We start from the raw sequence: 13074 nt of genomic DNA, 5'->3' as shown, positions 1-13074 counted from the left end.
TGTATGGAGATTGAGACAATAATGGCAGAATGTCTTCCTTTTGATTTCCTGCAGTTTTATTAATTTGAACCAATCATTCATTTGAATCTTAAAGTTTACTGTCCCCATATTGCATAAGGTGAAATACACCAGAATTTACCTCTAAATGAATGTGATATTTGTGTGTCAAGTGCATTCATAGTTCTTAAAGGCAGTGATTACTGGATTTCAGAAAAAGAAAACTAATTTTATTATTCAGAATTATCACAACTCTTTGTGACCATTATAAGAATAAACAGCTGTATTCTTTTGATCAAATATAGCTCAGCCCATTAATGGGTACAAGAAATGACCAATTAAAAAGCACCTGCAAACTTTCACAGCAACCCTTTTTCAGTTGCTAGGATACAAAGCATGGGCATCTAAATGTGCAGTAATTCTGCAAACACTCAGAGGGCAACAAAGAACAGGTCAACGGGTTTTTGGCTTCTGATAAAATTTAACTCGCACACATTAGTCAGAGCCATGTTCCCTTCCTAGTTGTCTTGATATTTGTATTTATATTATAGAGAAACAAAAGTCCTAACTTGAAAAACAAATGTCAACTTGTAGAAGGTTTTTCATTGCTTCCGTCCCCAATGTACGAAAGTGTCACAAAAACTTTATTGAAGACATGCTTTTCACCCCACAATGAACACACACAACTGTCTGATCCCCTTACATCAGCTCATCCCAGGCACAAGTGAGTAATAAGTGAGTAATAAGTGATAAAACGTGTGCATGTGTGTACTTAATAGCACCAGTCCTGTGGAACCCATCTTTTCCACACCGTACACGCTTGGTGTTTAAATTGTGAATGTTCAAATCACATTGAATTATAATATATTCATCTAAAGTAAGTGTGTGTATGTTCGTAGCAGTTAAGGGGTTCATATGTAACGGAGTTACACAATCATTTCAAGCTGTCTTGCATATTCAATGACTTGTTGGGCCAGTTCGGTTGAAGGAATAGTTACTTCCTCAGTTCGCTGTTGCTGAGGACTGAAAGAGTAGTAACCATCAGGGATCTGTGTCCAGCCTCTCTATAAGAGAAAATAAGAGTTATTGGACAAGTCCTCTACATTCATAAGAGCAGCAACATAGAAAACACAATGGAAACACAGGTTTAAAAAAAAGTTGTTCTGTTTGTAAAGAAAAAAAAAAAAAAATCAGTTGAAACTAATTTCAAGGTTGAAGGCTTTTAACAATTTGAACATTGTTTATCAAATTGAAATGTTATAATCAGTTCTGTCCACACTTACAAGTTTAGTCCAAAAAAAATCTACTGCATACACTATAGCATATACTTACTTTCTTAGCATATTCTGTCATCTTTTTTGGCGAGGAGAAGAAAAGCACCCTTGTCGCCTCATTGAACTGAATCTGCTCATATGCCTTCTCTATGCAACCTGCAATCTCGTCACTTAAAAAGTAAAAGGTGAAGATGTCAATTATTTTGTGAACGTGTTAAGACATTTAATTATATTAACTACAACTGTACCATGTGTATCTGGAAACATACACAACAGTACATATTCCTGTACAGCAATGTCCTTTTACTTGATTTTTGTTGTATTTTAATCCAGTACAGCGGACTCCAAATTCTCCAAGTTCCTGCTGTAACATGCCTAATCCAGCACAAAGAGACCTTAGCAGAAGCAGTCATGCTGCGTAGTGCAGAGAATATCCACAGTATTGTGATTACTAAGACTGGAAGGAAGTAACCATAATCTGGCTAATATAAAGCCTGAAAACAATTTAATATTAAAACCGAACTGGATCGTATTTATTAATTGCTGCAGTGACTAGTAAGATATCACAGTGCATGCACTTTCCATTTTCTCCATTAGTTTGGCTATGGCACTGATAGTTATTCCTAATTAGGTAACCTCCTAGGTGTAAAAGTCATTATAAAGTTCAGTGGATGCATGTCAGCAGTACATACCGAATAGTGTCAAGAAGAATGTCTATGAAGAACGTATAGCTCTCAGCAGGAATATTCCCTTTTGCAAGAAAAACTTTGTTGTAGCTGCCCTCCATCAGGTACTACAGCATAAATAAAAATAAAAATTGTTTTTTGTTTCCGGAAAATGCACAACTCTTAGCAAATGGTATTTTGCCAGTGAACATATCAAGTGGTCATTTAGAATTAATTATATAGAGTAAATGAGAACATATCAGATCAAAGAATAATTGATTATTAGATCACAAACACACTGATTTTAATTCAATAATTAATGGTCTCATTTTTCAAAGCTTGCATGGACCAAAATCTAAATTGTGTGCAAAGACGTTCAGTATGCACAGGGCATTGATCACGTGCGTATGCACAGTAGTATGCAATGGACATTGATGAATCTCACACACTAAATTACATGCATAAGGAAACACCATATATGGGGTTAAAAAGCCCAGTAGCTTGCTCAAAGCACTGCTTGTTGTGGACAAAGTGGAGCACATCAAAAAGTCAAATACATAAATAAATAAAAAATTTACTTCACAGACAATAAAGCAAAATAAAACAAAAAAGGTTTGTTTTTGGTACTTTTACAAGTGATTTGTCTAAGAAATAAATGTGTGAAAATTCCTAATTATTGTTACCTTTTTTGCCACTGTATTTGGAAATATACTGCAGTGTAAGCCATATAAATGCAACAGAAAAGCATTCAGCCGATCATCTGGAGAGCACCAGTCTCTCAAATACCGATAATGCCACAGCTGTGGCCAGAATCCCAAGAGAACAAAATCAGCCATGCTCTCAGGTAGGGAGGTCGGCACACTAGAACAGAGATCAAGTAAAACTGCACTGGGCAAACAATATGAACTAAGGATCCGCTCATCACTCTTGGTGATGCAATGCGGTGATTAATCTGTGTCACCTGTCTGCAACTTATAGTGACCATAGACAGTGATTATTGTTAATTATGCTGATACAATGGACAATAAATGGGATGAGATGAGAGCTCCCCTTAAAAGTGCATCTGTAATTACACTTTTCTACCACCAGGGTTTCCTGCATATGCATGGTTGAAGTGTGTGTAAATATAGGCATATCACAATAATTACTTTATAGATATCATACAATATATGGACATGACCTTGCACATTGTGTTTACATGCATGTTTGTTTACATAAGAATGAATGTCACCATATCATGCTCAGCAAGTAGAGATGGATGCAAATGCAGTTTAAGCATTTTATTTGAGAGGTATACAGACAAATCCAAATTGTGAATCAATTTGGATTTCCTAGCAAAAGCAGGGATAAGAAGAAGAAGAAAATTCTAGGAAGAATAGTTCTAGCGTTTTAAATAATCCAGTCAGTCAATAATGACGGGATTTACCTGCTTAAGCTGCACAAGTTGAAGCTGAACAGTGAATTAACACTGGTAAACTGAAGTGCTTTACTAGCAGGTTAATTAACTCACCCAAACATCCTATACACATACGAGATTAAGCAGACATACAGTGCCCTCCACTAACATTGGCACACTTAGTAAATATGAGCAAAGAAGGCTGTGAAAAATTGTCTATTGTTTAACCTTTTGATCTTTTGTTCTAAAAATTAACAAAAATACTCTGCTCTCATGGATATCAAACAATTGCAAACATAACACTTACCAACAAAAATAAATATAGGTGTGCAACAATTATTGGCACACCAATGAATTCACATGAAAAAAAAAATATTTGAAGTATATTACCATTGATATTTACATTTTTAGTACATCTGGGTGACTAGGAATAGGAAGTTGTTCAACCATGACTTCCTATTTCACAGGGGTATAAATATGAGGCAACACATAGGCCAAATTCCCTTACTTATTCATAAGAATGAGCAAGACCAAGGAATATAGTTGATGTGCAGCAAAAGATTGTTGCGCTTCACAAAATGAGAAGTGGCTATAAGAAAATAGCACAAGCACTGAAAATGCTCATTTCCACCATCAGGGCAATAATTAAGAAGTTCCAGTCAACTGCAAATGTTATGAATCAACCTGGAATTGGATGTGTGTCTATATTGTCTCAACACACTGAAGAGGATGGTTCAAGTGGCCAAAAAATCTCCAAGGATCACAGCTGGAGAATTGCAGAAGTTAGTTGCATCTTGGGGTAAACTACAAAACTACAATACAAAGTCACCTTCATCACCACAAGATGTTTGGAAGGGTTTCAAGAAAAAAGCCTCTACCCTTATCCAAAAACAAACTCAAGCATCTTCAGTTTGCCAGACACTACTGGAACTTCAAATGGGATCAGGTTCTATGGTCAGATGTAACCAAAATAGAGCTTTTTGGTAATAAAAACCAGAGGTGATTTTAGTGCACACAGAGAGGCAGCCATATGGAAAAGTACCTCATGCCTATGGTTATATATGGTGGTGGCTCTTTAATGTTTTGGGGCTGTTTTTCTGCTAGAGGACCTAGACATTTTGTTAGGATACATGGCATCATGGACCCCATCAAATATCAACAGATATTAAATGATAACCTGACTGCCTCTGCCAGAAAGCCTAAAATTGACCATGACTGGATCTTCCAGCAGGACAATGACCCAAACCATACATCAAAATCAACACAAAAATGGTTTACTGACCACTACATCAAGGTCTTGCCATGGCCATCCCAGTCCCCTGACTTGAAACCCATAGAAACGTTGTGGGCTGAACTGAAGAGGGGAGTCCACCAACGTGGACCTCAAAATTTGAGGATCTGAAGAGATTCTGTATGGAGGAATGCTCTCAGATCCCTTGGCATGTATTCTCCAACCTCAATAGACATTATAGGAGAAGACTTAGCTGTTATCTTGGCAAAGGGAGGTAGCACAAACTATTGACTAAAAGGGTGCCAATAATTGTTGCACACCTATATTTAACAAAGTTTTTTTTTGATAAACCTGTTTTTTTTTTGTAACTGTTTGATATCCATAAGAGCAGAGAATATTTTTTTAGATTTTTTTAAACAAAAGATCAAAAGGTTAAACAATAGAATTTTTCACAGGCTTCTTTGCTCATATTTACCAAGGGTGCCAATATTAGTGGAGGACATTGTATACACAACAAATGTAACATTACAACTTGCTTCTGCACAAAACGACACAGACAAACAAGTCAAATTCAACTTCTAGGAGCTAGGTAGAAAGGTAAGTCACCTTATGAATATGCTCTTTCCATAACAACGCACTAAAACATGGACTACACTACCTTTTTTTCTTTTTTTACCTGGTCCTGAAATCATGCATATTCATCTTCTAAACGACCTAAAATACATGAAGGCGCTGTGTATCTAGGGGTGATATAGAGGTGGCAACTATTTAGAAAGAAATCCAATTGCAGACTGCCTCATTTAGACCAGGAGTTTTACTATTTTCAGATTAGGTGCATATAAACAGATTAATAGAATGATTGCTAAACTCTCATTTATTAGTTATCAGATTATCTTGTACGTGTAGACTCAGCTTTGAGCACCTGTAAGGATGTGAACTGCAGGTCATATTAAAGTTGATGCTCCATTTACCTGCTCTAATGAAACAGGGTGCCTGATGTAGACATTGGTCTGGATGTCTTTAGCACTCAGCCTCTCAAGCTCTGTATGAAACTCAGACACTCTGTTCTGTGAGAGCAGGAAGAGCAGATTTAGACCAAGCAGTTGATGGATGTAGGCTGACTCTGGCAGCTCATCCCTGTATGTGGTAGAAAGGCAAACAGAAGAGGATGCACAACTTTAATTTTTAATTAAATAATAGTTGTCAAATATTTTGTATTCATGATCAAATAGAAACATACAAATAAACAAACCTGATGGCTACTCCACTAAAACCAAATTAAATACTTTTTATGCAATACTATAATAGTAATACAAAAAATACCAAAAGGTGTTGACTGGAATGGGAATCATTCTTTAATACTATGGCAGAAAAGAAAAAATTCTATAGGACATATAAATGTCAAAATAATCCAAATACAAAACTGTACCTAATATTAATGATCTAAATATACAACTGCCCTTTTCATAATCTCACCCAAGTCATCATGTGGTCCTACTAATCTAAAGCAACACTAAATAGTTTAAGAATATATGCACATCCGGATGTTCAACCATTAGGGAACTTGAGATGATTACACATTGCAGCTGTAGAAACATTTCTCTTCACTAAGATGCAAGTAATTGGTGTGCATGTATGTGTGTGTGTGTGAGAGATATATATATATATATATATATATATATATATATATAAATATAAATATATAAAAATATATATCTCACATATATACATACACACACACATATAAAAATTGACATCTATATAGCTCCAGTTCGAAGTCACAGTAATGACTGCTTGCGTTTTCTATTGTTCTACATTATAAACCCTGTCAGAAACACTAAAACTCAAATACCTGATTAGGTAAACAAAGCAAAGTTACTCTAAAAGTAAGTTCAGTTAGCTGAATATTTATATATTCATGCTTATTTCCTAGTTAGATGAGTTAAATCAGCCATGTTAAATAAGTTATTACTCCATATAATACATTCCAAATCTACAATGACTTACTTGTAATCAAAATAATAACACTTCAGCTGAGCCATATATCGTTCAAAGGAGGGGATGTCTTTCTTCAAGATACTCCATAAGGCTCCAATCTCAAGCACATCGCCTGCAAAACAAAATACGACATCAGCCACAATGATGCAGAACACTGATGAAATTCAGCGTCGTCTTTCATGCGCTACGTTACTCACGGGCTAAAATCAGCTGCTGTTTGGTGAGTTTGGTCCCGGTGGTTGGTAAAAAATTCAATTCCAGAAGCGAAATCTATAATGAAACAATTAAAATGTTCAAGATAAACACCACAAAACGTGATTTCCTCTACAATTTTGTTGCTTGTTTTTAGGACACGTTGGTTCTTTGAGTTACACACAAAACAAGATGACAAATAATGCAATTAGTATAATTAATTCCCAAATACGGCCAAAAAACTCAAACAAGAATAAGCAATAGTTAGGGCTGAAGAATAAATCTAACAATTTGTAGTGACAAACATCGCTCGTTATTTAATTAAGCTAAATTAGCAAGCTACATCGTAATAGCTAACTTGGTAGCATACCATCTTCAATTTACCTACTTTTGCCTACCATTCAACACAGTGTCAAATACAATACCTTGAGCTTGCTCAGTATCTCCCCGCATTTGTTTAAATTTGGATTCTTCTTATTCCATTCGGCTTTTAAGGTTTCATACAACCCGACAGACTCCTTCAACACAGACGCCATAGTGATTCTGCAAAATGTACGACAATGACGCGCATTAATACGGCATGCAACTGTCGTGAAATACTGTTGTAATGGGAGAGAGGCTTTTTTTCACCCGTAGATGGCGCCGTATCTCTAATTTATCATCTTTCACGATTTACTCCCTACTGCGTTCCAGAAGTTGCAGCTTGTAATTGTCTGCTTACTATCGGTAAGAGCCACCGAAAACAACAACCCTCAGCTTGAAATTTCAACTCGTCGATTTGGAGTCTTCTCAGCTACCAGTTCCTTCCCCGTTTACAGAGTGACATCAAATCAACATGGCCCCTTCTCTACTTTTAAATGACTTTATAGCAATATTAGCTTCAGATCAATTAATATACAGACATTGCATTTGGTTAAATCTATACCACTGACTATACTAATCGCTGTTTTATGAAACTAACCATCAGTAGAGTTCTCTCTAACATTTGTCAGTTTGTTGTGTACGGAAGCCCTAAGTGGCAATGTATTATTAATTTTTTTCTGTTGTTTTCTCGTGATCTTGACATAACAAAAAGTTGTTTTCTCATGATCTCGACTTAATTTTTAGGTGATCTTGTCATAACCAAAAGCTGTTATCTCACGATGTAATTTTATATCCTGAGAAAATCTCACACTTTGTGAATGGGACTGGTGTTACATGTACATTGGCATCTTCGCCATCTTAAATGTAATGATTGTCCGCTGTAGAGATGTACTTTATCTCCGCATTAAGAGAGAGGGGTGTTCATTTCTCAAGTGTTGGACACTAATGTGGAAGTCGTTAGTCCTGCAGTGATGAGGTATTTTTGTAGGCCACCCCAGCCTACAAAAGCATCACACCTTTTCCCTCGAAAAAAATCCAACAGGACTTTTCCATTGGCGTTTGGATTATTGCAGAAAATAAACTCTGTGACCAACAAAAGTTTATGATTCCTACATGTTTCGTTCATTAAGACAATCTTCACAAATGAACACAAATTTTATGAATTTTGAAGCCTAAATACAATCACCAGAAGTAAAAGCTAATGTTACGCTGTACACGAACTACAGCACACATTAGTCACATCATCCAAATGTTGAAAAGAGTTGAATTGAAAGAGTTGTCGGAAGCTTAGTGGTGGTGACATTGAAGTCATGCAACCGTGGTGTAACAAAAGCTAACATTCGCTTTTTACTTCTGCCAATTGTATTTGGGCTTCAAAATTCATAAAGTCCATTGTGTCCATATGTTCATTTGTGAAGATTATCTTGATGAACAAAACATATCATAAACTTTTTTGGTCACAGAAGGAACCAGGGTGATGTAGTTGTACTTCTGGGGTGGCCTACAAAAATTTCCACATTAGTGTCCACTTGAGAGGGGGACACCCCTCTCTCTTAATGAGGAGATTTAATGAGATCTCTCCTCTTAATGAGCAGATTTAAAGTCCATCTTTACAGTGGGAAGTTATTAAATTTATGATGGCGAAGATGCCGAAGTGCATGTAACACCATGCCCATTCACAAGGTGCAAGATTTTCTCTGGATAAAATTACTTCGTGAGATAACAGCTTTTGGTTATGGCAAGATCATGAAAAAAATAAGTTGAGATCACAAGAAAACAACTTTTGATATGTCGAGATCACGAGAAAACAACTTTTTGTTATGTCGAGATCATGAGAAAATTAAGTCGAGTTCACGAGAAAACAACAACAAAAAAAATTAATAATGCATGGTCACTTAGGGCACAAAGCAAACAAAAGACACGCATATGTGAAGGCGTCCTCGTTTTTCCCCAACGTCGCACGTGCCGAGGTGGGAAATGACGTTTTCACAACTTGTAAATTACCATTTACAAGGAACCGCAAACGCAGCGAGGCCGTATGCTGCGATACTGCGCGTGGTATCCAATCCACGCCCCTTGCCCGATTCACAACGCGAGCACACATTTGATTATGCTTTACGACACTGCCCGATCTGTACTGCGCATGTGTAATTTTACGACATTGCAGTATATTCTTTGAGATTTTGAAATAAACTTTTACATCGTATATATGCATGTTGTGACTCGTGAGAAGGTAAAAAATAAAATGTTTAAATTTTATTAAATGTTACAAAAATATTGCGCAGCAGTTGTAGCAAAAAGATGCTCGGTGGAATACGAGTGTCTGAGACTTTCATTGATGTGTGTGCGTTGAACATTCTGAAGAGTTATTATGCAAGGTGAAAAGGAATAAATATTTCATTCTAAGAATTAATGCCTGCAAGGCAGTACACAGTTTTAGAGCCGCAAGATCAATCTAACATCAAACAATACATTCAAATATCTGCATAGTATATTAAAATAACTGCATAATATTTAAAATGTAACACAAAATATATCTATAACACCTCAAGAAGGATAATATAGTTTTATTATAGTTAATCCAGTTTTCCCATATGATCTACTTTACTAGCCCAATGTAGCCTATCTGTTTTCCAATATGTAAAACATAGTATAGTATAATACAGTGTTCTCTCCAACTGTTTCTTAGAGGATTAGTTGTGCTGTACCCATATATAGTCATGTTTATAGTCATATCACTCACATGACTATTTTTATAGTCATATCACTCCTGTGATAAAAGCAGTAAGTGACTTCTGAGCTGTAGTTACTTACTGCCTTTATCACAGGAGAAACAACACTGCAGCTCTGTTTATGACACTATTCATTTGTAAAACACCCAACTGAACACTGGAATTCCATATTTGGATAAAATTTATTCATGCATACCAACTGTACACCTGTACCAACATGATGGATCAGGGTTCTTAAAATCTGGCCCTTGAAGTCCATTGTCCTGTAGAGTTTAGCGCCAACCCTAATTAAACACACCTGAAAAAGCTAACCAAGGTCTTCAGGATTGCTAGAAAATTACAAAAAAGTTTGGAGGCTTGAGCTTAACTCTGCAGATTTGAAGAACCCTGTGATAGATCATGCTTCACTTTTGCCAATATCAAATGTAGTAACATTTTAGACCACATCAACAAGCATAAACTATTGTATGTCAATCATAAACATCCATCCATTTTCTGAATTGCTTATCCTACACAGGGTCGTAGGAATCCTGGAGCTTATCCTAGGGGACTCGGGGCACAAAGCAGGGGACACCCTGGCCGGGGTGCCAACCCATCATAGGGCACAATCACACACACATTCACACACTATGGACAATTAAGTGACATCAGTCAGACTACAATTAATGTCTTTGCACTGGGGGAAGAAACCTTGAGGAAACTCCCCTGCACCAGAGAACATGCAAACTCCATGCACACAGGGCAGGTTAGTGTGGGGAGGGGTGGAATCAAACCCCAACCCCAGAGGTGCAAGACAAACATGCTAAGCAGTAAGCGACCTTGCCCCTCGCTCTGTAACCAGTGGAATCTCTGACTCAGAATTTTTAAAGCAAAATGCTACTACTTTTTTTCTGTGAAAATGTCAGGTTCCTATCTGGTCCCCTACCAGATATATTCAACCCAAAATTGAGGGGAAATTAAAAAATTTTTAAATTGCACTTTCTCTTCCCCATTAAAAAAAAGAGGTCTTAAATCTGAAATGCTCTGCATGCACACTATGCTTACCTCGGTATCCCCTAAAAATGAAGACTGATACGCAAACCCTTCCCATTATAAATTGATCCTAAAAGTGGAACTGTAACCAATCTTGAACATTACATTGGGACATAACGTCACTCAAAAAAAAACAGGAAAATTAAAAAAGCATCCTGTATTGAACCACTTCAGGTGGAATGACCCTCTAGTGAGTGTATTATCAGTTGGAAAATGAAGCAGTATTGGCAGATGTCACATACACCGACCAGCCTTAAAAGCCTATCAACATTAAAACCACCAGCCTAATATTGTGCCTCCAAAACAGCTCTGATTCACTGTGGCATGGACTAAACAATATCTCTGATGGTGTGCTGTGGTATCTGGCACCAAGACATTAGCAGCAGTCCTGTAAGTTGCAAGGTGGGGCCTTCATGTCCAGTACACACCACAGATGTTTTATCAGATTGAGATCTGGGGAATTTGGAGGCAGCTTGAACACTGTCATGTTCCTCAAACTATTCCTAAACAATTTTTGCAGTGTGGCAGGGTGCATCATCTCGCTGAAAGTGGCCACTGCCATTAGGAAATACCGTTGTCATGAAGGGGTGTACTTGATACTGCAACAATGTTTAGGTAGGAGGTACAGTATCTCACAAAAGTGAGTACACCCCTCACATTTTTGTAAATATTTGATTATATCTTTTCATGTGACAACACTGAAGAAATGATATTTTGCTACAATGTAAAGTAGTGAGTGTACAGCTTGTGTAACAGTGTAAATTTGCTGTGCCCTCAAAATAACTCAACACATAGCCATTAATGTCTAAACTGTTGGCAACAAAAGTGATTACACTCCTAAGTGAAAATATCCAAATTGGGCCCAAAGTGTCAATATTTTGTGTGGCCACCATTATTTTCCAGCACTGCCTTAACCCTCTTGGGCATGGAGTTCACCAGAGCTTCACAGGTTTCCACTGGGGTCCTCTTCCACTCCTCCATGACGACATCACGGAGCTGGTGGATGTTAGAGAACTTTTGCTCTTCCACCTTCCATTTGAGGATGCCCAACAGATGCTCAATAGGGTTTAGGTCTGGAAACATGCTTGGCCAGTCCATCACCTTCAAGGCAGAGGTCGTCTTGGAGGTGTGCTTGGGGTCGTTATCATGCTGGAATACTGCCCTGCAGCCAAGTCTCTGAAAGGAGGGGATCATGCTCTGCTTCAGTATCTCACAGTACATGTTGGCATTTATGGTTCCCTCAATGAACTGTAGCTCCCCAGTGCTGGCAACATTCATGCAGCCCCAGACCATGACACTCCCACCACCAGGCTTGACTGTAGGCAAGACACACTTGTCTTTGTACACTGCCACACACGCTTGACACCATCTGAACCAAATAAGTTTGTCTTGGTCTCATCAGACCACAGGCCATGGGTCCAGTAATCCATGTCCTTAGTCTGCTTGTCTTCAGCAAACTGTTTGCGGGCTTTCTTGTGCATTATCTTTAGAAGAGGCTTCCTTCTGGGACGACAGCCATGCAGACCAATTTGATGACGTGTGCGGCGCATGGTCTGAGCACTGACAGGCTGACCCCCCACCCCTTCAAAATCTGCAGCAATGCTGGCAGCACTCATATGTCTATTTCCCAAAGACAACCTCTGGATTTGACGCTGAGCACGTGCACTCAACTTCTTTGGTCGACCATGGCGAGGCCCTTTCTGAGTGGAACCTGTCCTGTTAAACCGCTGTATGGTCTTGGCCACCGTGCTGCAGCTCAGTGTCAGGGTCTTGGCAATCTTCTTTTAGCCTAGGCCATCTTTATGTAGAGCAACAATTCTTCTTTTCAGATCCTCAGAGAGTTCTTTGCCATGAGGTGCCATGTTGAACTTCCAGTGACCAGTATGAGGGAGTGTGAGAGCGATGACACCAAATTTAACACACCTGCTCCCCATTCACACCTGTGACCTTGTAACATTAACAAGTCACATGACACCGGGGAGGGAAAATGGCTAATTGGGCCCAATTTGGACATTTTCAGTTAGGGGTGTACTCACTTTTGTTACCAGCGGTTTAGACATTAATGGCTGTGTGTTGAGTTATTTTGAGGGGACAGCAAATTTACACCGTTGCACAAGCTGTACACTCACTACTTTACATTGTAGCAAAGTGTCATTTCTTCAGTGTTGTCACATGAAAAGATATAATCAAATAT

At 38.0% G+C, this 13074-nt stretch overlaps 1 protein-coding gene across 1 annotated transcript; it reads right to left on the bottom strand.

Moving 5' to 3' along the window:
• Positions 1-205: 205 nt before the first annotated feature.
• On the bottom strand, positions 206-7331 carry psmd8 (proteasome 26S subunit, non-ATPase 8). Its single transcript, XM_053623312.1, has 7 exons — positions 7179-7331; positions 6759-6831; positions 6571-6673; positions 5535-5700; positions 1964-2064; positions 1330-1441; positions 206-1061 (listed from the first exon to the last, which is right to left on the bottom strand). Exons 1-7 carry the CDS (start codon positions 7287-7289, stop codon positions 924-926), a joined length of 804 nt encoding a protein of 267 aa, XP_053479287.1. The 5' UTR covers positions 7290-7331; the 3' UTR covers positions 206-923.
• Between the last annotated feature and the right edge of the window lie 5743 nt (positions 7332-13074).

The sequence above is a fragment of the Ictalurus furcatus genome, chromosome 4 (genome assembly GCF_023375685.1).
Source record: "Ictalurus furcatus strain D&B chromosome 4, Billie_1.0, whole genome shotgun sequence".
Lineage (NCBI taxonomy): Eukaryota > Metazoa > Chordata > Actinopteri > Siluriformes > Ictaluridae > Ictalurus > Ictalurus furcatus.
The sequence above is the reverse complement of the archived record's forward strand: the minus strand, read 5'-3'. Positions and strand labels throughout refer to the sequence as shown.